General features: G+C 34.1%; 1 protein-coding gene across 4 annotated transcripts; it reads left to right on the top strand.

Moving 5' to 3' along the window:
- Positions 1 to 3,784: 3,784 nt before the first annotated feature.
- On the top strand, positions 3,785 to 17,249 carry LOC149807473 (uncharacterized). 4 transcript variants are annotated; one of them, XM_089966961.1, is made up of 4 exons: positions 3,920 to 4,035; positions 10,413 to 10,489; positions 12,521 to 12,600; positions 13,220 to 17,249. In XM_089966961.1, exon 4 carries the CDS (start codon positions 13,431 to 13,433, stop codon positions 15,822 to 15,824), a length of 2,394 nt encoding a protein of 797 aa, XP_089823087.1. In that variant the 5' UTR covers positions 3,920 to 4,035; positions 10,413 to 10,489; positions 12,521 to 12,600; positions 13,220 to 13,430; the 3' UTR covers positions 15,825 to 17,249. The 4 variants fall into 4 exon arrangements, 3 of the variants coding, with proteins under 3 accessions (XP_089823087.1, XP_089823077.1, XP_089823095.1); XR_016422707.1 differs by lacking the exons at positions 12,521 to 12,600; positions 13,220 to 17,249 and adding an exon at positions 12,398 to 12,480 and having other exon boundaries at positions 3,785 to 4,035; XM_089966951.1 differs by lacking the exon at positions 12,521 to 12,600.
- Positions 17,250 to 25,174: the final 7,925 nt, after the last annotated feature.

The raw sequence follows: 25,174 nt of genomic DNA, 5'->3' as shown, positions 1-25,174 counted from the left end.
GCGTGTTGCATTAAAGTATGCTGGTTAATTCCTTGTACAACCGATAGCTTTTATACTCAACCAAGACTGCCCCATTCCCTCATTGTTACGTTCATTTATTTATTTTTTTACAGTAAAGACCTAGTTTGATTATTTCCAGCGACAAGGTAGCTAGAAAGTGGGGTAATCCTACAGTGTAAGACGTCTGCCCTGATATTTATGTTCGTTTCGGTCGACGAAACAACATACATATCAGAGTAGACGTCTTACATTGTAGGACTACAAACTGGGTGTACTGATATTAGAACTAGTGACAAGGCGGCACAAACTATCAGTATGGACATAAAGTATGATTTAAGGTCGCTGGTACTATGCAGGGCCGTAGAGAGCGATCACGAGCTCGGGGGTCAGAAACACCCGGGCCTCTCCTAGTTCTTGTTCAAACAAAATATTTCTTTTATAAAATTAAAATGTGTTGTTCTTGCCAAGCCCCCTTACGGTCCCGTGTGTGTGTGTGTGTGTCTGCAGTGTGGCCGTTTATAGTGATGTCTAAGACATGTAGCATGATGTCCCACCCAGTCACATTATCCTGACACCAGGCCGACCAATCCTCTAACACTAACCTCTTCATGCTGAGCGCTAAGCGAGGCAGCAGTTAGTACCATTTTTATAAGTCTTTGGTATGACTTGGTCGGGGATCGAACCCATGACCTCCCGCATTCAAGGCGGACGCTCTAACCATAAGGCCACCGGAGCGGTACCTAATTCGTTTTAAACACTTGGCGTGAAACGAGCAATAGTCCAAAGTTCACTAAATTTAGAAGTTAATAAAATTGGGAACAAATTCTGCCACCCCAGGCAATGCCAGTTTCTGAAAGTGCAATGAATGAAAAAACAAAATGCTAACCTAAGATTATTAACAGTAAACTACCACAGAACATCGAACAAAAGAAAGAAATTAACGAAGAATACAAAGAATGGAATATATGCTGAAAATCTATGGTCTCTCTTTAAGAACACGATCTGTATCATCATGGACAAAAATATTCCAGCAAAACTGTGCAAACTACAAAAATATGTGCCATGGTTTAGTCACAAACTCAAGAAAATGGTGAAACGTATATCAACACATAACGACCAAGCAAGAAAAACAAACCAGTGGACTGAATACAAATTATTTCAGTGACAGTGTAAAAAAAAAACAATCCAAAAACTAGCACAGATCCACCATATAAATAATACATTCAAAAAGTACTCGACAATAAAAACACTAAACCATTCTGGAGATATGCAAAATAAAAAAAAATAAAAAAATAATAAAAGAACAAGACAACTTCGGCATACCACCACTAATGAAATAAGGATGCTTAGTAAATAAAAGCAGAGGAAAAGCTCAAATACTTGTCTACCAATTTAAATTAGTTTTCACCAAAGACATTTCCAACACTATTCTAAAAATGGAAAAATTCCAACCAATACAACCTACCAAGCCTTACGATAACAACAGAAGGTGTTGAAAACTTGTTGTTAGATATAAATACTTCCAAGGCAAGCGGACCAGACAACATTGCCAACTTAATCCTAAAAAAAACAATGCCCACCAACTAGCCTCTGGAATGCGAGATATTTTCCAATTGTCGGTTGACTCTGGAAGTTTACCAACAGACCGTCTAGGTGCCAGGGTGTTCAAAAAAGGAGATGCACATCTTGCAGAAAATTACCTACCAGTTTCCCTTCCATCAGTCACATGCAGACTTCTAGAACATATAATTTACAAGCATCTTCTTGACCACCTGGAAAAAATAATATTCTAAATTAAACCACGGCTTTAGATCGGGATACTCCTGCGAAACGCAACTTCTTACAACAATGCATGACTTACTTCAAAACAATGATAAATGAACACAAACGGACACAGCGATACTTAACTTTTCAAAAGCATTCGATGCTGTGCCATATCATAAATTACTGTTCAAGTTGGAAAACTTTGCAATCACTGGGCCACTACATTGCTGGATAGAGGTATTCTTGACAAAGCGACACATGCAAGTAGGGGTGCATGGAAAATCATCTGAAGCAGTCATTGTCGACTCCAATGTCCCTCAAGGAACCATACTGAAACCGCTCCTTTTCCGTTTCCACATTAAAGACCTTACAGACTGTGTGAAATCTCAGGTCAGGTTGTTTACAGATGACAGTCTCCTTACAGAACAATTCAAACCCAGAGTGACCACCATACCATCTAGAATGATCTCACAGCCCTTGAAAAATGGGCGACAGATTATGGTATGACTTTTAATGCCATTAAATGCTGCATCATGAGTAGTGCCAGTAAATCAACAAAATCATCTCAGTTCTACACCTTAAACAACCACATGCTACAACAAGTCAGTGAAAACCCATATCTTGGCCTAACATTATCTGAGAACTTTAAGTGGGAATCGCATATTATCAAATCTACCAATAAAGCAAACACTTTATTTTCATTTCTCAAAAGGAACCTCAGACACCGTCCACATACATGCAGACGAATTGCCTATCTAGCACTAGTCAGATTGGTGTTACATTATGGTTGTGTCGTCTGGCATCCGTTTTACACTAAGGATATCGACAGAGTCGAGAAGTTTCAACGCCAGGCAGCAAGATTTGTATCTGGTGACTACAAAACCAATTAAGTCAGCAAAATATTAAATGGCCTGGGTCTACCAATACTCCAAGACAGGCGTAGTATGATCCAACGGACATACCTCTACAAAGTAGTCGAGGGGCCTGTGCCAGCTCTCTCACCAAATATACTTCTGATACCATTAAGACAAAGACGCCAAATTAAAGCCAAACCTTTGTCCCAACTTTTGAACTATAAACATAGCACAAAGGCAAGTACCAAAATACCGTAGATGTTTCGTAGTTGATGAATGTAGCACAGGTCAGTTTAGAAATTCTTCGTTAAATCAATCGTGGACTGGAATCATGTTAGTGAAAACATTGTATACGCAAACAGTGGAGAGCTTTAAAACAGCCCTTGATCAATTATAGTAACCTTTTAGTGGCTGCCTCTTCTGGTGAATCACACCGTGACTGGTCGTGCACTGTATACATTCAGATTCAGATTCAGAAGTTAAAATATAAATAAGAAAAAGAAAACAAGTTCTCGGCTCGTTTCTTCACAATTTACCTTTGAAGTCCATGCAGCCAAAATGACCAAGAGGAGCTGACATTTCTTTTACAGATGCACATCTGAAGTAAGGCAAAGTTGTATACTATATAACCCAAATTATACCCGTCAATCATACACCCAAAAATGTAATTATACGTTTTGTTTGGGGGTTTGCTTGTTGTTTATTTTTAGGGACAGTGTTTTTTTGTGAGGGGGCTGTTTGCTTGTTTGTTTTGTTGTTTTATTGTTATTTTTGTGGGGGTGTTTTGTTATTTCTTGTTACTTTTTGTTTTTTTGTTTTTTTTGGGTTTTTTTTTTTTTTTTTTTTTTTTTTTGTTTCCTTGCTTGCTTTATAAACAATAGTTAATGTATGCATGTGGTTTATTTTAAGTAGTTAGGATATCCAGTGATGAAAACGTGGGTAGTTCTTTGACTTTGCAAATTAAACCTATGCTAAGAAGGGAACTGTAGAGCGCAACTTGTGACACTCGGTCATCAAATGTTTCAACCCATTTTCAAGCCTGACTCCAAGTAAATGTATACCAAAGTGCAGATTTAGTTTCTCTGTAAATTTAGAAACAGATGCCTTGTCCTCTACCTTAAAAATTGGACAGGCGGGGGGGTGGGGCGGGAGGAGGGTCAGAATACTAAGCTATGCTATCTAGCGAGACCTTAACGAGCGGTGTAATTTGTATGAGTGCACAGGGATGCTACACTCAAAGTTACGGAGATTTACGGAATTATTCGGAGCTTACCGAACATGATGAAACACGCACTCCTGTTGTCTGTATAAAAATAGAATATCCTACTCAAATATGGCGCCGTGTTCATAATGAAACTCAGTTTGGTTAGAAACGCAAAGAAGATGACAGTGTTAGAGACTCACTGGTGGCAATCAGGTTAGAAATTGTTAAGTGATGAGTGAATTGACTAAGTTCTGTGCAATTTTTATATTCTCAATGCTTTTCGTTTATTAAAAAAATGATGTGTGATGTCGGGGTAGAGAATAGGGGGTAGGTAAAGCCTAAATGATAAAAATAGCAGCCAAATACGTGATCAGTGAAATATGTTTATGTACAGATTTCTGCTATCAACCAACATTATGACTAAATATAACATCTATATAACCAAATCATATGACGATCAATAATACAAGAAATGATGTGTCACAATATATATATATATATATATATATATATATATATATATATATATATATATATATATATATATATATATATATAAAAGAAATGCCGTAATAAAACTGCACTGTTATTGCAATGGTATTGTACATTCATATATTTGACATATCAGACAGCAAATATAAAACGCAAACACTGATTCGACACAATTTGGTGCACTTAGACTAAATAATAAATACGACATGTCACCACGTGATTTGAGCTCTGAAAATAGACTAAGCTGTTGACGGTACAGTGCAGTTTTATTACGGCATTTCTTAGCTGTGAATGTGAGTAGTATGGTTAGGATAATGTTAACACGTGATTCCTTTACACTGCAACAAATACTAATGAAGTGATATATGAATACAAATTTTATCAAGAACTCTGATGGATATATACAGCTCGGTAAAGACTAGTCTTGCTATTCTAACCAAACAGTTATAAAGCACCTTTAGGTAGGCAGTACTTTTGTAAACTATTGTTCTGTAACATTTGTGAATTGAATTGACGTACATACAAGAGACGGATTGGATGTGCTCTCTACAGATGTTTGTTTTTTTCTTTTTTTTAAAGTAATTCTCCTTGTACTAGTTTGATTTGTATAATCAATAGAATTTTGTTTGCTTAACCAGAACATCAAGTATACTTGATGATAATACTTTAAAAGACTAGTTCCGCCGAAAACGGCACAATTAAAAATCACATACCTCCAAAAATTGAATGTTTACTTTAAACATAACTGTTTACTCCTATAAATTCATTTATGTGTTTGTTACTTACTTGTAGAAAGTCATGCACGTTACTCGTTGCGTTTTTTGAAAAATCATTTTTTTGTCTCGGGTATGGCCATATCTGTTACGGACATTAGTGTCAGGAATTAATTCCTATTAAAAGCCGAAGTTGCAGTTCAAGATAACTTTCTACCAGTCTACCGCAAACACCAACAATACCAGAGACAGAAATAATGCATCTTAAACATACCAAATACTTTTTCGTTTTAAAAAACAAGAAAATCTTTATGGTCATTGTGTCATTTTTAAAGAAATAATTTCTGGTACAACATTTGTGTCATGCTCCTTGTTTTTTAAATGTTCATAATCCTTGTGTGAAGTAATGTTTAGCTGAAGTAATAATATGTTTATCAATTTTTAATATATTTTATCTGTTTTCAAGAGTGTTGTTTCATCAGAGGTTGGATTTTCATAGGCATGTATTCGTTACGGACATTCGATGAATTTCACGGAATGAGTGGAAAGCGTTATTGCCTCAACATAGCATTTAATCTTAAGTCAAAAGTAATAACACAAATCAAAATAGTATCAACAAACATCAGATAGATATCTAGCTTTCAAAACTTATCACTGTCATGTCCTGTATCAATAAATTGGCCATAGTCATACCTCTCGTTAAAAAAAAAGACAGTATGCAAAAATAATTTAAGAACAATAACTGCTCAGGCTGGCAAACTAGAAACTTGATAGGAATTTTCAATTTAAAAAGCTTTTATATGCACCATATTACTCAACAATGATGAATAAATCCACAATTCACTCAATTTATACAGTTACGGACATTAAGAAATTTCGTTACGGACGATAAGAGTCAGGAACACATTGTAAAAAAAAATCAACAATTGACGTCTAGAGTCCATCTTTAAGCGACACGAATCCCTCTTCTAAGCGATCAATAACTTCCTTCGGTATTTTGAAGAGTCTCTTTGTTTTCCCATGAGGAACTGGCTCATCTATGATTGATATAATGTTTTTATGGTCGAGCCATATCTCGTCCTTTGTAGTAGGCCATTTAAAAGAATCATCGTATTTGCCTGCTCTACACATGAAATTTATCATAACCTCTGTTTCGTCAACATCGGTAACTCTTCCGATATACCAGTTTGTCGTAAATTGCTGCTACAAAATCGTTTTCCTTTGGAATTATTGTTTGACGTTCATTACCACTGTAATGGTCTTTATGTTGATCTTCGCTTCTTCTATGTTCATCTGACACTTGCATATTTTCCTCGCTTGTTTTGTTACTATCTACAGATAATGCATGTAACTCCCAGCCTGCACAATCTGTGGTTTCGACATCCGTCATGCAGGTTAGGCAGTAACACGAGACGTTTCTTGTGTATACACTCTTTGTAGCCTGACGAGATGGTACAACAGCGTGTAATTTCATGGTTCCAGTAACACTAAGTGGAGTTTCTCTCTTTGCAGTTCTAGCAACTGTTTCATCGTAGTCTTCCTGTGTATAAATAAGATATTTTACTTTGCTTCCTGCCAACTCAGATTGCAAACCCCAGGCATAAAAATCTGCTGCATCCTGGATGTTACACTTGGCTTGTCTGACAGCCATATCTGCTGACCGTTTAACACTTCCTCCTAGACCATCACACGGGCCTTTTCCGTGTCCACTTTCTAGAAAATTCCATCTTGCCTTTATTGAAAACTCTTCTTCGTGGTATGCAAGAAACTGGAAGATGTATAGATTCCTATATTGGCTTGTAGGCGAATCCGATAAGTAGTGAACTGTTGTCAGTGCAGGATAATCGGCTTTGATTACTGGTATGGTTTTTCTTAAGATTGTATGCACTGCTGTAGCATTATGGTTGATAAGATCGGATATTGCCACTATACTCTGTAATTTTTTAGAGTGATTATTTGGAAAGTACACTACCATTGTGTGGAGTGAAATCATTGACGTGTTCCAGTAAGCCGACTGGATTTCTTCAACGGAGGAACACACAAAATTTTCTGCGAAGTCCATCCAGACTAAAATATGGCCATCTGGAAGGTTTTCGCGTAACCTTTTCATTTCTCTGTACTGTGTACTTACACGTTCTACATGATCAACAGTATTTTCGTCTGCTATGCACATATCCGGCGGTGTAATGGAAAATAATATCGAAGACTACCGTAATTACACGTAAATTACCGTTACGTACATTATCGTTACGTACATTATATGTTATGTACATTAAATGCACGGCATTTTAAAATAGTTTGTCTTTAGGTGTCAAATAAAAGAACAATATTAATAATGTTCTGAAGTACCTTTCAATGTATTATCTCAATTGTGACAAATAATTCAAACACCTTTAGTGTTTCAGCGCTTACAAACGGTGTTACGGTCCTTAATTTCTTAAACGCGACAAAATAAATTTCGATAGTTTTAATTTGTTATCGTCATCAATCTAAATGATATATAGTTAAGCATGTGTTGGGATGATAATAGCATTCAACTTGATCTGAAACCAATACTAAAAGGTCAATAAACGTTTATTGGTCTTACTTTATAGAGAAAATTGAGTGTTGTTACGTATATTAAAAGGTTTTCGGCGACATGCAATCAAGGCCACATATTTTTGAAAAATAAAAACAACTTTTGTCGAAACTATATTTCTGTCTTTATAAAACACAACAATTTAAAGAAAAATCATCAAAAGAATATTGTATGAGCGTGTTTAATGATTATTTAAATAATCAAAAGTACTTGATGTAACAAAGCGACAATGCAAATCTGAACAGTACACTACCATTTAAGTAATGTATGCACGTCAAATGTAAAGACTGAGTGAACCTTCTGCCTACAAAACATTGACAATAATACATTTTCCATATAGGAAATAGTTTATTGAGACTTTTATCATTCACTGAATAAATATTCGACTTCAAAGTTTGAAGACACGTTTTTCTTTAAAATGCAACATTTACGATGGAATCAGCGAAAAATCTTAATAAACAACGTATGGGGCATTCACTTGATGCTGATGGTATTTCAGTTTGAAAATATACCTCCGTTTTAGGCAATATGTCTGTCGAGTTTTCAACATTGTAAAGTCGCGTCTTCAGATCTGTTAAATTTTTCTGGTGTTTTGAAAAATTATAGGATTTTATTGACACATGTATTTCTCATGAATATGGTGGTTTACTCATGTCACCAATCTGGGTACATCTTTTATGCCAACATAATACTTTCCCATTCTAAAAATACAGAATAAACAAATCAATATACATGCTTTCTCTGTTTGATTTTATGGTATCCTCACTTCCCTTTTGTATTATTAAACTTTTTCATATACAGTGACATTGATGTCATGTTTGAATTCGTCTTCTTAAATGCAGTGTATTGTTGTGGGATATCTATGAAACTGATGACTCCACCTAAGCAAACAATATTATAATGGCCTAACAACTTGATCACTTAGTGTATCTAAAAGTGTATCATTGTCGTAAACGAAACATCTGTATTTTTCAGGGTCTTTTTAAAAGTAAATTGTTCTATGTCCTTTCATCTCAAATGTTTAGAATTTTTTCAGATAAATCAAACTTGATATTTCCATGTATTGACTGAAAACCGTCTACATGCACAGTTAAATATCAGTGCTATTAAGCATCGTCGCAGATTTTCTACCCAGATTTTTTATGTAACTTATGACACAAACATTTAATTACATCATACTATTTGATCTCGGTTCATTATGTTCATAAGCCGTTCCCTGTGATAAAATTCAAAATACTCGACCTTCTCTCAACCCTTCGATGACCTTTCAGAAACATGATGCTTAAGTCAAGCAAACCTTTTGCAGAAGCTAAATGTTCAATATCCTAATTTAGACTTTTTGCGATTTCATTGCAAAATTCACATAAAGTTAAGATTTTTTTTACTGTACAATCTGTTTCGTTTCTTGAGAAGACTTATTAATATGTAGTTCCGGCATATAAACGGTTTATTTATACATCGGAGTGCTTTGAACCGTTCGATTTTACGTTTTGTACTTATAAAGACAGTCTGCAGGAGGTGAATCTGAATATCAGATTTCCTTGAGAATTACAAGCCTTGAGAAATACATGCGTTTTTGTTATGCGTCTTTTTTTGTATTTTGTAAATGTTTGTTTTTTTACGTTGTGTTTTTTTAATTAATGTCCTATTTATGTAATTTCTAACTCTGTGGTTTTGATTATTGTTTTTGTGCGTCTTTGTTCTTAATGTGCTGGTTTTTCAGTACACTATATATTTTGAAATCTTTTACTGTCTATGCCTTTGGCATATAAAATTGTGATCCACACATGGCGCATTAATACACGTATATTATTATTGTTTCAGCATTAGGTTAAATTTCAACAAGAGACACTTTCATATTCTCTAAATCTATGATAAATTTCCACTGAATAAATCGTTAGCGTTGTAATGAAATAACGATAAAATTAATAATCCCCGTCTTTGAAATGAAGTATAGATTGTGCAGAATTTCATCGAAATCCTCTCTTCTTTCTTCTCTCTTTCTCTCTCTCTCTCTCTCTCTCTCTCTCTCTCTCTCTCTCTCTCATATGCATAAGGGATATCGAAATCCTCTCTGCTCTCTCTCTCTCTCTCTCTCTCTCTCTCTCTCTCATATGCATAAGGGATATAATACGGGGATGGGGAATGAGAGAAATAAATGAAAACTGAACTTGCACCAAGTAATCTCCAAGAAACCGTGACTTTGTAACGGTAGTGTATAAACTTTCCATGAGATTTTAATACAGTGTTCACCATACCAATGATACAAAGTTGCAATACCCAGTTAAGAACCGCTCCGGTGTCTTAGTGGTTAGAGCGTCCGCCTCGGATGCGGGGATCGTGGGTTCGATCCCCGGCAGAGTCATACCAAAGACTTACAAAAATGGTACTAACAGCTGCCTCGCTTGGCGCTCAGCATTAAGAGGTTAGTGTTAGGACTGGTCGGCCTGGTGTCAGGATAATGTGACTGGGTGGGACATAACGCTGCATGATGCCCCAGGGCTAAACATCACTATAAACTGTCACACTGCAGACATCGTAGCGATATGTCTGAAAAATTGTTAAAACTACGTTAAAAATCCAAATCACACACACACACACACACACACACACAGAGTTAAGACTTGTATGGTATATTTATATGTGAAGAGGAATACACATACTGTAATCTATTTACTGCTTTAATTTTATTTATTTCTTCATGTTTTATGAAACCTAATAGTATGGGTCTACAAACATATTATTTAATATTAAACAATATGGACGCACTAACCAACCAACCCCACCTCAACTTTTGTCTATTATAGCGTGGGTTGGTGAGGCAGCAGACTAATCGACCAATAAAAAGAAACATAAGGATGGGCAATGAATAAATGCTTTTATGGTAAGAATCTACAACTCCACCCCTCTCTCTCTCTCTCTCTCTCTCTCGTCATGCGGCGAAAATTTAGTCACACGAAGCAGCGGAAAAGAGAGCGTTGGAAATGAGGATAGAAACAATGGTATTGCTGGTAGCAATGTTAATTAAATATTAATGACTTAGATGAATTGTAAAATACATTTAAATGTTTGAATTACCTTTTGCCGGTTCCTCACTTCGTTTAGTTTGCTAGCCGCTAGGTGAAAGTCGGCGCGTTCAGTGTTCAAGGAGTTAACCACGTGGTGTTTTGTAGTGCTATACTTTTTTCATTCAAACCATCTTTTTATAAAAAAATCACAGGTGTGTCTTATATGTATTTAATCAATATGAATGAAAATAGAAGTTCAAACACTAAATGAAGCAGCTTATCAATTTGTAAAGGAGATTGCAATTATTCTCAAAAGGTTAATAAATACATTTTGCATCGGACAATTATTCTCAAAAGGTTAATAAATACATTTTGCATCGGACAATTATTCTCAAAAGGTTAATAAATACATTTTGCATCGGACAATTATTCTCAAAAGGTTAATAAATACATTTTGCATCGGACAATTATTCTCAAAAGGTTAATAAATACATTTTGCATCGGACAATTATTCTCAAAAGGTTAATAAATACATTTTGCATCGGACAATTATTCTCAAAAGGTTAATAAATACATTTTGCATCGGACACACTGGATAAGGCCGTGTAGTGTTCATTCATTTCGTCAATATACAGTTGCTTGTAGTAAATATTAACGAAATGCAAGTATGTAATATAAATGAAATACACGTATAGCATGTACGCTGAATATTTAATATATCACTCGTTGTATACCTTTATCATTAAAGGGAAAGTCGGCAAGCGTGGTATCCTTTTAATGAAAAATGTATACATCTCGTGGTATATCAATGATACAACGTACATACTCTCTCTCTCTATCTTTTCATGTATGTTTAAACTTCTTTCTCATGTGTTTTTCATATGTGTTTTTGTTATTCAAATGTTTTTTATTGTGCGTTTTGCATTTTGTTAGCAAAATGATTTACTGGAAAGAACGATACAAAACTACCAAAATAGACTAAAGAAGAAAGTTTTATTATTGTTTGTAATTGTAAAAATATTAAATGCAGTAATGGAAAAGTGTGTGCCAGCTATATAAAAGTATTACAGATTTTTCCACTTTTTATTGTAAGATGCATTAGTGGAAATAAGCGCTAATGCAATACAAAAATGCAACAGTACAAAGTGAACCAGGATAGTGTAACAATGCAGCGGTGAAAACGTGAACCAGGAAGTATTATGGTAAACATTTCAATAACAGGTGGCTTAGAATTACAGTTATAGAAAAAACGAAAAGACATGACCCAGGCAAACCTGAGTAATACGTTGAAGAAGAGGTAGTCCAGTAGTAATAACACACGAGCAATGTACGACTCAGACACTCAAAAGACATTATTCATGCTTTTTGTTCTATCTATGTTTCTGATCATCATGATTTTGAAGACTCACCCAAATCTTTATATTCTTGACCATTATCTTCAGAGTTATTCTTTGCAATGTCAGGAAAATCGTTCTGAAAACTGTTTTCATGAAACCTTAGAGCGACCTGTCTCTTTTGAAACATTGATGTGTGTTGGAGGCGATGTTAGCGTGTCATGCTTACGTTGTTTTCAAGAGCCTAAAAGAAATTGAATGGCAATTTAATAGTGCATAATATCCTTGTTTTTTTAAAAACTCTGAACTTATGCATTTGTTTCCATTTTAATACTTGAGTATATGCTTAACTTTTAAGTTGCAAAGTTATTAAACATACTCAGTATAAACGATATGTGAGGTACTGATGTCCGTTTTCACAGTAGGATGTAATTTCTTATTTATTTTCAGTTTGCTCTGTAGTGTTTATCCACCAAACATTTTGTAAGACGTTGTAATTGACTTTGAGCATACTCACCGTGGAACTGTGTCTCCCTGCTCTCTCAAACAATTTTCACTCTTTATATGGTACAGGATGGATGTCCATAAACGATTTAGAGGAACAGTAGTAATGATCTTAGGGAAATATATCGGCAGGAGCAGGAACTGGATTAGTGAGTGAACATGTCAAACTGCACTTGATGTTTTTACAAATATTTTAAAAGGTATCGAAAGATTACCGCCTGAAATTGAAAGTTTGTTCACGTGGAGGTTCCCTGCGATAGATGATTTGATGCCAAACACTTACAATTGTTACATTTGTGAGTTTTGTCTTCGCACATGCACGGAAATCTTCATTTATTTAGCTGTTAGCATACATTGGAATTGTTATATACCGTGTTGCATCCTTAAACAAGCCAATATTCATGCCAATCAAGTTGGGGAGCCTGCTCTCTCACGAACGTTGCTTTTTGTCCTAATTAAAAAAGGATATGGTGATCCAATACATAGCAGATGATGGAATAGAATAATTTTGGATTTAAAATTTGAACAACATTTCGTCAGTGATACAGATTTATTATGAAAATAAATATTATGACAATGTTTTTATGACCAAAAAACTCGTCAGACTGTATTTTATACTTAGTTTCTTCAGTTGAAGGTCAGTAAGCATTGCTAAGAACGTATATAATGAATTATTGCATTTTCACATGATCGGGCTGATTTCAGCTAGTCTGTCGTTGGGCACATCTTTCTACTTTGTGCTTCTATTTAATTTTCTTTGCATTTCAGGTCTTTCCCCAACCCGTCAACTGTTCAGCCCAGTTAAGTGTACCGTTGGACATATTTAATGCTGCTGCAAAATGTGATGTATTCTCCAAAATGTGATATATTCTCCAACATGTGATATATTCTCCAAAGTGTGATATATTCTCCAACATGTGATATATTCTCCAAAGTGTGATATATTCTCCAACATGTGATATATTCTCCAAAAGAGAAAATGAAACTGAACGTGTTGCATTTCATCGCTTTATACTGTGCGTATTGTGTAATTCTACTCACAGCTTTGTCGTGGGTCATAGACCAGTCCGATGATTCTCTTTTGGGTATCACCTGGCTAGCCATACTTTTCTATATATATTTTATTAATCTGGCAAGTGTTCAGACACTGACTGGCGGGAAAGGCATCTTCAGGACAATAGCAAACATTGTCATATATATATTTGTATATTGGCAGTCTTTTTACACGTACACCAAACTTAACTCCATCTCAAGTCCAGATTCATGGAGGCTCGTCCAACCAGAGCATGTTATTCCATTTATAAGATTCGATCACATTTACGAATGTCTATTATACGAAGGAGGCAACTTCTTAAAAATTGTTACAGTATTCATCGTCAGGACATTAAAAAAATTTAAGGTATTAAACGTACTTCTGTACATTGTATACATTTGTTTCCACGCCGTAATTTTTGTTTTTATTCTAGATTCTTTGTTTATTTATGCATACAAGTTCGCCGAGTATAATATATTCAACGCAAACAATTTCATCATCAAAATCGATGCATTTGGGTATGAGGCTAACAATCGTTCATTACATTATTTTGAATTAGAGCATGGAAGGGATGTGCTTTCTTTGGACATGTGTAAAGTCACTTATAAACAGACATTGTATGATAACAACACGCTGTATTGGCAGATCACCCATGACGAGATGCTTGATCCTTTAATTCAAGAAACAGTGACGGGAAAAACTTCACATTACTATCGACAAATCGGCGATGATCTAAGTTTTAATTGCAAATTTAATTATTATTACTCTCGATATTTATCAGCTGAAAAGTGTGAACATTTCTGGATGAAAAATGAACAAATGGTTGCTAATTCAGATCGGTACCGTTCAAACATCAATGCAGAATTAAAATTAAATTGGATCGCTTTCGAATATATTTCAGTTGCTATGAAACTTGATATACAAATATTAGAAAAAAATGACTTCGGTTTGTATCACTGTGTTCTAAAATGTGTGAACAAACTGCCGCTGTTGGAGGATACATCATATTTGATGCAAACTGAGTATGTTATTAATAGCTATTTTGTCAAAGAGCTACAGCCTATAAATACTTATCAGAGAGCACCTGTTGGAACTATGGTACATATATCAAGTATCGTATATAGCTCGGCTACAGATCATGTTTCTTTTGATTATTTAATAAACAACAAAAATGTTGATGAGCTGAGCCCAGAATTATCATGTTCTTTGTTTGTACGATTATATTTCTTATTTAATTTAAAAGAGATAATTAAAGAAAGAATTCCATATTTTCTTATGGAACGTCAGGACAATTTTCATTTCATGTCTGGAACATTCTGTAACCATGGTTCACATTACGGTTCTCATCGCCTAATACTTTTGAGACAATTCTTCAACATAACTAAAAGAAAATGGGAGCTGGTAGAAATTCCACATTACAAAACGGTAGTACTTCTCCCTGATCATACAAAGTCGATTCTTTCATTCTATAATAATTCTAATGTGTATGATGAAATTGTTGAGAAAATCGAATCCGGAATAATTCGAGATGAAATTGATACATATGTTCTTAAAATTATCAAATATAATGAAGACAACAACTTTCTCATCTTAACATGGATAGTCCTATCTATTTCATCGTTTATTATAATAGCTGTGATGTTTGTCCTACATAAGATAAGCTGCCTTTATTTTGATTGGACTGTTAAGAAGGCTAGTCTGTTTATATTAGAAGGACGAATGTTTCGTGCTATTTGTGACGAAAGGAAACTTGCCGATCTGGACGACCAAAAAAAGCCGTATGAGTTTGATTACTTCATTTCAAATGCAGAAGCAGACAGGACCTTAGTGCATGAAACATTGGTGCCATTTTTAGAGCAGAAATACCGGGCTAAGGTTTGCCTCATAGATCTAGATTTGCCTCAAGGTAGAACACTATTAAACGCTCTGCAATGGGGGATATCGCGCAGCAGAAGAATAATTGTCGTTTTGTCTCGGAATTACATCGAGGATAACTTTTGTAATAAAATGCAGCTCGAACACTTGATTTTACCCGATCTTTATGAGGGTATTAGAGGCCCGATGGATGTACTTCTGTTACAGATCCAGGAATGTGAAATACCTCGACCAATTCGTTGGAATTTCAGTATAGAACACATTGACTGGACGTCTGATGTCAGAGATCGAACTAATTGGGATTATCTTCAGAAATGGGCTTCGCAGTTGGACACCCAAGGGCATGTGCATTTTTGGAGGAACATGTGTCTTGTTCATAGAAATCTTCTAGGTTTCGTGTTTGTTTGTTTGTTTGTTGTTTGTTTGTTGTTGTTGCTTCTAGCATTTAACTCTGTTCAGATTTGACCACAACTGTCTGGTTAACGAACATTTTTTTTTGTAAATCATACACTGTTTACAAATTCCATATTAACATGCATTATGATATTTTGTAATTTCATTTGTTCCTGTGCAGCATTAATTTATTGCCATGGTATTTCGGGTCAGATGCCAATACGTGTCAGCTGATGAACATACCTAGCAATCGCAGATGGAAAAAAATACAAATGGGTTATTGATGAAAACAATTTTTGTTTAAGATAAAAAGAAATCAGGCAAAAATGTCAGTTTCACTGACGTTTTACTGGAGAGAGATTTATTCATGCAAAAATACGTGATTATTACTTTGTTAACACTGTGTACTTTAAAATGTCCACATTTATAGTTTTTTTTAACAAGTGGAACATAAAACATAGAATAGAACTAATAATTTTATTTTAATCTTGTGTGTCATTGTTAAAACTCTATGGTCACAAACTCATTAACAGAAAGGAGCCAAACCAACAAGTTTTATAAAATTTAACAAACAATTTAATTATCGTTAATTAATTAATTTTACTGGAGAGAGATTTATTCATGCAAAATACGTGATTATTACTTTGTTAACACTGTGTACTTTAATATGTCCACATTTATAGTTTTTTTTTAACAAGTGGAGCATAAAACATAGAAAAGAACTAATCATTTTATTTTTATCTTGTGTGTCATTGTTAAAACTCAATGGTCACAAACTCATTAACAGAAAGAAGCCAAACCAACAAGTTTTATAAAATTTAACATACAATTTAATTATCAAAGTTATAAATGAAAACTACGAGAGGAACTTATAAGTGTGAATGACTCCAAAACTCGGAATGAAACTGAATGCTTAATTTTCTCCTTATATACACTGTATATTGTGACTACCTCGCAATAGACCCCATATGACAGCATACACTATCGATATACGACTAAGTAAGTATATTCACAAGACCTCGCGCAACCAATGGGAATCCACAAAATTCTTCTCGAAACTTCCATATCCTATCAGTAAATGAGAAACTACGCCATTGGCGCCATTTAAAGACTTATTATTAAGATTATTATTATTAATTGTCAACATGTACGTAAACATCTATTCATAGGTCCTATGCAATTTGCGTTCTCAACAGAGCCAAATCACGTACACAATTTATAGCAAAAGATACTCTATACAGTTTACAGTCATGAATACAAATTACGAAAATTAAGCAAGAACATATACCAGAAGTTGCAAAAAATATAGATATATATAACAGTCATGACCGTATCATATGCTGTTCATATTTTGTGATAATGTATTGTCTTTAACATGTAATTAGTTTTATCACTTTACTTATATTTGCAGTCGTCTGTCGTGACGAATTCACTCTCACTCCTGTTGGATAATATTTTTGCATGACAATTAAGTTCAGATATAAAGTTTGAAACATCTCTTTCTTCTGTCATGTATAAAGCGGAGACCAAAATAGTCTATGGAAGCGTGGGATTTATTCTGTATTGACAATTTACCTTTTATACCCTCTCTTCTTTCCGATGCTAGATACGCTAAACTATAGTATCAGCGGAAATATACACATATTAGTATGTAAACCTTGTTCTACTGATGGCCATATTTCAGCATTTCCCTACAGACAAAATACTGTTGGACAATTAATAATTTTGCGGTTGTCTATTTCACCTTTGCGTCAATATACTTTTTGTCTTGTTTACCTAAGGTATGTCTGTCTCGGTTTCTGACCTGTTTAGTTCAAATAACAGAAGTAATTTTTCAAACTCTACATTTAATTGGTACATTTACAATGATATAAATGGGTTTTAAAATATCATATGCCTTATAAAGAGTATATAGCGTTCATTATGTAATTTTCAAGGGAAAAAATTCAAGGCAGTGCAGTGTTTACATATTGTGTAATATGCAGTCTTAAAAGGCAAGAGCGTTTTTATATCGTGGTATATTTAGTCTCCAAGACTTCGTCGTGGCGTCTCAAAATCTCAAATTTGGCCAGAAATATTTAGAAGTGAAGAACCAAACCGAAGCTAAGTTTTAAGTACCGGCAAAGAATGAATGATAATCTCTGAATTTGGAATTCCAAAAGTAAGGCGCCACGGTATAAACAAATCACACACACACACACACATGGGGAGATTATTTAAATACCCCATATATTAGGTTTAAACATATTTGGTATCTTAATTTCATCATGATAATTTCTTTTCTATAAAGATCTAAGGATTAGAACTAAAGTCAATTGCTAATACAATTGTTCTCCTTTGTAAATATGGAAATAATTGTGAACTTAATATCAGAAAGAGTTTTAAAATAAAAAACAAATCTTTACATCTCTGCAAGTTAATATTAAAATAATTAAAACGTGCAAACAATTGTTTTAAAGCAAAGCTATCATCAAAGTAGTGGTGAGCATACAGCACATTACTTTCTATACAAATTTGTATTGCCCCAGACACATACTGAGATGAAAGGGTTGGTACCGTGGTTTCACTTCTTTGAGAATTTGTATCGTTCAAGGCACATATAGAGATCCCCTGGTTGGTACATTTGTTTCAACCCTTTACAAATTTGTATTGTTACAGATGCATCCAGAGATTCTAGGGTTAGTGTCCTGATTTCATCTCTTTACAAATGTGTATAGTCTCAGACAAATACAGAGATCTTGGCGTTGGTGCTGTGGTTTCACCTCTTTACCAATTTGTATTGTCCCAAACACATACAGAGATGCCGCTCTTTTGGTGTACTTGATTTCCCAGACACGTGCATAGATGCCGCATTTCGTACACTAGTTTCATGTCTGTATAAAATGTATTTATTTATAGAGACTTAAATGGTATTCAGACAGTCACAAGAGATACCAAAATATAATTCCATCAATAAAGAAGGACCAGAGAAAATGTGATGCTTGATTCGATATGGAACTGACTGAATTGGAGAACTTGAGAACAGATTGATTCACCATCAGTAATGACTCGTGATTGTTTTTAACAAAACCGATTAATTAATTTTCTTTACAAAGCTCATATTAAGCTTCCCAGTTTCAACAGCGTACACATGAATGGAAATGTTTGTTCGTTTTTAAATAGACAATAAGATAGACAAATGATAACAAGTATACAGATAAAAGTATGCTGCTAAGTTAAAATAAACATATCAAATAAAGAAAAGCGAAAAAGTGATGACGATGGAATGAACGTAATGGGGAAACGTTTATGAAGATGCATGTAAAGAAAAACGATTCTTTCAGGAGAAAACCAGCGCAGGAGCAAATAATTTGAGATATTTGATCAATATTGATTCAGATAAAACAAACTATTGACGCAAGATTGAGGTCAGAGATTAGGTTTAATAGTTTTGAAATTCCTTAAATGTCTTATGATTTTTATATACACATCTAGCATAGGAATAGTTTATTACGAAGATAATGACAAATTGTTCAAAACGGTATTACAAACAGGAATTTTCAAACATTATACTGTTCTTAACATTTTTTCTTTATATATCTTTTCTTTAAATTCTGATTCCTGAAAACAATGAACTAAAGTTTTCTAAAAATTCCTTCTCCAGCTCTTATATCTCTAATTTCCTTTCTCATTTGCATTTGGCTCTTTTTCCAGGCCTTCCTAAGCTGATAATGGTATTATGATTTGCATCTTGAATATTGTTGATTTTGCAATATGTATCTGTGTGTGCGATTTGGATCTTAAACGTAGCTTTAAAAAAAAATTCAGTCATATCACTACGATGTCTGCAGTGTGGCAGTTTATAGTGATGTTCAGCACTGGGGCATCATGTCGCAGACATGTAGCATGATGTCCCACCTGGTCACATTATCCAGACAACGGGCCGACCAGTCATAACACTAACCTCTTAATGCTGAGCGCCAAGCGAGGCAGCTGTTAGTACCATTTTTGTAAGTCTGGTATGACTCGGCCTGGGATCGAACCCACGACCTTCCGCATCCGAGGCGGACGCTCTAACGACTAGGCCACCGGAGCGGTTAATATGTATCTGTATTACTTCTATGATTTCATCCACGGACTCAGCGAAGGTTTCTATCCCCTGTAGACCATAAGTGTGATAAATATAGGTTTATATTTATTGTTTGTGAAACAATGTGATGCTATGAAGTAATGAATCATTCTTGGCAAGGATTACAAGTATGCTCTGTTTACCTTCACACACAAAATAAACGAAGAAAAATATGAAAACTTTGGTTCGTTTTCACGTTATAGTTATCAACCAGGTAAAACAAAGGCAGATACCTGAACTGAACCAGTTGCCAAAATAAATAAAAATCTGCAGTATATTTAAATAAATCAGGTCAGGTGAAGTAATGCATGTATTTAACTACCGTATATATATATATATATATATATATATATATATATATATATATATATATATATATATATATATATATATATATATATATATATATATATGTGTGTGTGTGTGTGTGTGTGTGATCTCTATAAAAAATGACAAAGAACAATTTCCTTACCTAAAGGCAATGCAAAATATTTACTAACAGATACTTCACCTTTAATGTAATATTTTAATCCCTCTAATTGTGTCGATGGAAGATAAGCCCTATCTCATCCCATAATCCATTTTAAACACAAAATTTATCTTTATCACTCAGACAAAATCGTTTCAATCTTAGCTCAAACATGCCAAAAAGTTAGCAGATAAACGTGAATGGGCGTAGCCCGGCCGTAGATTTTAAGTGTACGTTTGTAACTAATAAAGCCTGACAAACAATTATATTGTTTGTTGCGACAATTGTTTTTCTTTCAAAGACGAAGGAAACACACACACACACACTATTCAAATGTATAAATCCTTTCAAAACATGTTTATTACTATTGCATAGTGGTGATCAATTGACTCATTTCATTATGAAATGACTATATTTCGCCAATAAAGCAAATAAACCTTGCGACGTATACCTTACAAAGTCAATATGGATCCTTAAGAAGAAATAAATAACCCGACCGATGAACTTTTGGATTTTTTCCAGCTGGAAAAAATTGTATATCATTCTCTTGAAATTTGGAGACACCTTTGTGTTTAACGCTTTATGGAAAGAACATTCAAGATATGACCTGTTAATATTCTTGTGTCTATTTAATGAGTTGATATAATCAAACCACCAATCATCAGCACCTATATTTAGAGTAAGAAACGATATCGAACAGCTCATAAACACACCATGTACATAAAGATTGTATCGACTCTAGTGTCATATAATGAGTTAAAGTTATCCTTGCTGATAATTGTGAAAATGCAGTTCTTAATTAAAACACAAATATATGTGACCCAACGAAACATTCATTTTACATTTACATTGCGTAATATATTTTTAAAATTATTAAAATTATTTTCATTAACTGTTCTCTCTCTCTCTCTCTCAAAGAGTTAACTTTAATTAAATAATCTGGAGCATTAAAATTTAGGAAATAGTAAATAAGAAAGTATACAAAACAGGTACGTATTACGTATGGCTATTTAGTAAGACAAACATACGCGTATTATGTATGGCTATTTAGAAGGACATGATTATAAACACCGATTCCGGCATACAGTCCTTAAAATATAAAAAAAAGTAAATGGTGTGGGATTTTTCAGATGATTTAACTGCAAAAAAAAAATTGTATTTGTCAGCAGTAACAATGAAATTTAATTGCGGTTGAAGAGGGAAACACCCCACATCCCCGTTGTCTTAATGGCTATATATTGAACAATTTGAACAAGTGAAATTATGTATATGATGCTATCAAGCTGAAATGAATTTAAATTTATACCTGCTATATATTTACCTGGATCAGTTCATGAAAATAACCTTAATTCTGGTTCTTTTTAATTGCATTTACACTTAAATCGATAAATCATCCGCTTGGTTGTACTTTATTAATATTTTTCTTGAAATTTCTATTTGTTTTTTGGTTTTTTTTTTTTATTTGAAAAGATCATTATCCTTCTGTTCATCAGTAACCCCCCTGGTGAACGTTGATTCTAAGTAATTTGTTATTCTGCTCGTTCAGGAAGCAGATGTCATCCTTCAGACCGGAAATGGTATTTTATTGAGTTTGTATACCAGAGTTGCTGCAATCTTCCACCTTCCGTTACGAAGCCTTGTTTTTGTTCATTTACATTACTAAAAGTTACATTCACTTGTGACATTGAGGTTTCCCTCTACGACCATTTTCAGCTCTTAGAGTCTGGCTTACATTTTTTGCTGCATCTGCTAATATCCTGTTACTTTTGTCATCTTCGCTTTCAGCTTCGCTAACAATATATCCATTGCAGTTAAATCTTGAGGTCATTATTTGAATATCATCTTTAGCCTTATCTAGATGATGTTTGAACAAACAATGTCAGAATCTTTTTTTGACTTCGCCAACTTGCACACGTATGAATCTCTCATAAAAAAGAAAGGCATTCCCGTGAATGACTAGTTTAGAAGAGCACATTCAGAATCTACCTTTGCAACTTTGAGAACATATTTACAAAGAATTTGTCAATATTCAAATAAAACACAAACTCAAAATCATTTAATCTGTTGCCAAATCCATGGTATAAGAAGACTCATTCTCGGGAAAAACTATGACGAACACGAAGGACTGCGTGGATATAAGGCTTACCATGCCGCAACGTTTGTCATTGGTGTTGTACTAAATTCCATAGAATGAAGTCAATGACAGTGTTCAAGACTTAGTGGATCACCAAAATACCATTAAAAGAATTCCGCAAGACGACACTATTCCACTGAAGTTTGCAAGATGCGCGCGCATGTGTGTGTGTGTGTGTGTGTGTGTGTGTGTGTGTGTGTGTGTGCCTTTCATGGAGTTCGTTTGCCAACAGATTCATTGTGGTCAGTTTACGAACAGTACATGTAGCAAAGACATGCCACTGTTACGACCTTTTGGTCTTAAACTATGTAATTGAAAGAAGATAAACCAACAAGTTTTGTAACATCAACAAATAATTTTATTCTCTCAGTTACGAAGTGAAAATTTAATAGGAACTTACAGCATTTTGGAGTAAATCCTAAATAATCCCAAATGTTGTATCACTAGTTCAAAAGTATAAATGTGTCGAATGAATTCCAATAATCTTGAATGTGCTGATGTACCATTAGTCTTGATCTATCACAGTGATAATAATCCAGAATGTCTTTGAACGAGTCCTTAATGATCCCAAAGCTGTGTTTTAGTCCAAGATGTCAACGTACACGTTCTAATTCCAGTGAATAATTTAAACAAAGGGTTCTTCTCTTTTGAATTCTGTCAAAATGAAAGTCAAATGAAATTCGTTTTCCTCATATCACTCAGTGAGAAATTGCCCTTTATCGTTATACATATATAAAATAAGGGAGACAGACCCAGAGAAATACAATGTGTCCCTATTCATCGGGTTCCCTCTATGTACAATTTGAAAGTGATTATACAATTAAAAGGGACGGTTGAATGTTATTTCGCAATGCTCAGTCTCACAGCAAAACATGAAAAAAAATATCATTCGTAATGCCCATTCTCACAGTAAAGAATGAAAAAACAATACTAAGAGTCAAGTTATACTCTGCAAGGGCACTTTTCGGATGCACCGATCTCGTTCTCAAATGACATCAACACAAACAAGCAACATACACACGGGCACAAACAAAATACACACAGATGCATTATATTACATTATTCATAAATATATCTAGGAAGGCCGTTGCAAAAAGCAAGTTATCGCATATGGTCGTCGACAGAGGAAGTATCATCATACCAGATAGAAAGAATGGTAAACAAAAGCGCTGTTCCTTTATGAATTCGTTTGAATGAACAGACTGGTGCATACTACTGCATGACAAAGAATCAATCAGTAAAGACCCACCGTACTTTGGTTTAACAATGGTAGGATTTCACAGTTGATAGTTCTTCGTAAAGATTAGGTAGACATATTCATGGCGTGGCACAATGATGCGCGCGTAAATTCCATATTCAAGATATTTTATTTCAGTGATTGCTGCCAAAACTATATATATATATATATATATATATATATATATATATATATATATATATATATATATATATATATATATATATATATATATATATATATTGAGCATTCTGCTGGAACTAACATTGCCTGAGTAACCCTGTAGAACGTGTTCCGTACAGTTCAAAGCATGTGTTCATATTTGGGTGACTGACACCGATTTTGTCTGACTGACTTAAAATAACAATGAAAAGTTAACGCTGGAAACACATACACATAAGTACACACTACAGGTCTTCATATTTCGTTGCAGAATTCCCACAGTCATAGAGTCCTTTCAGCCAAGATTCTGAGACATTCAAAAATGCATGCTTTCTTATTTAGGTCAGACATTTATACAGACGCTTGCTATATATACACGCATTGTTTATTTATTCATTATCAGGTATTAGTTCCATTAGCTTGTCTATATATATATATATATATATATATATATATATATATATATATATATATATATATATATATATATATATATATATATATATATATATATATACATGGACCCTTTCCGAAATAAATAAAAATTATATATCATTCTCACGCTGAAGTTATTTATTCTATTTTATACAATTAATACGTGAATAATTCATTTATCTCTGTAAAAATAACGATCAAGCAATGTTTGTGTCTTGGCTTTTTTTCTCTCCAAATAGTGGAAATTTGATATCCTTGTACGTTTGTGTTTTGAAGACACAATGAGGGTAGATCAATATGACACTATGGCAATTGTATACTCCTATGTCTAGTTAATGAATTGACAAAATCAAAATATTGTTAGTCAGCGTGTATATTTAGGAAATGAATTGTTAAAAATAAAAACATAGTTATATCTGTGTGTGTGTGTGTGTGTGTGTGTGTGTGTGGAAAACGATATAAGTATACACACTAAAGTGATGAAAATATTCATTAATCAGTAACGTCCAAAGATATTCCTGTAACAAAAAAAGAACGGAAGATTTATTTTCATGCGGAATGGTCTTTTATGAACATTTTTCACTATCATACTCCAGACTGGCAAAAGATTTGAGATCGAGTTTGAGGAGACGTGTGAATACCTCACTATAGAATTTATAAATCTAGCGTATCAATCGTCAAGATTATTATATTTGGGTTCAAGGATAGTGTTTTGGAATTTAACTGAAATCACACATTGAATGAATGTTATAGTATTGTTCCAGGTTCGACTAAATTAGTCATATCAACATACTCTCGATCATCGAAATTAAAAGTTCGGTTAATGATTTAGCTTCTATTATTATTATTATTATCATTATTATTATTATTGTCGAAT

The sequence above is a fragment of the Sinohyriopsis cumingii genome, chromosome 1 (assembly GCF_028554795.1).
Source record: "Sinohyriopsis cumingii isolate HCF-2022 chromosome 1, ASM2855479v2, whole genome shotgun sequence".
In the NCBI taxonomy this organism is placed as follows: domain Eukaryota; kingdom Metazoa; phylum Mollusca; class Bivalvia; order Unionida; family Unionidae; genus Sinohyriopsis; species Sinohyriopsis cumingii.
This window is presented reverse-complemented; position numbering and strand designations above follow the sequence as displayed.

Excerpts from the sequence above, each read along its gene's own strand:
- LOC149807473 (XM_089966951.1), top strand. The coding sequence starts at position 13,431 with ATGAAACTGAACGTGTTGCATTTCATCGCTTTATACTGTGCGTATTGT.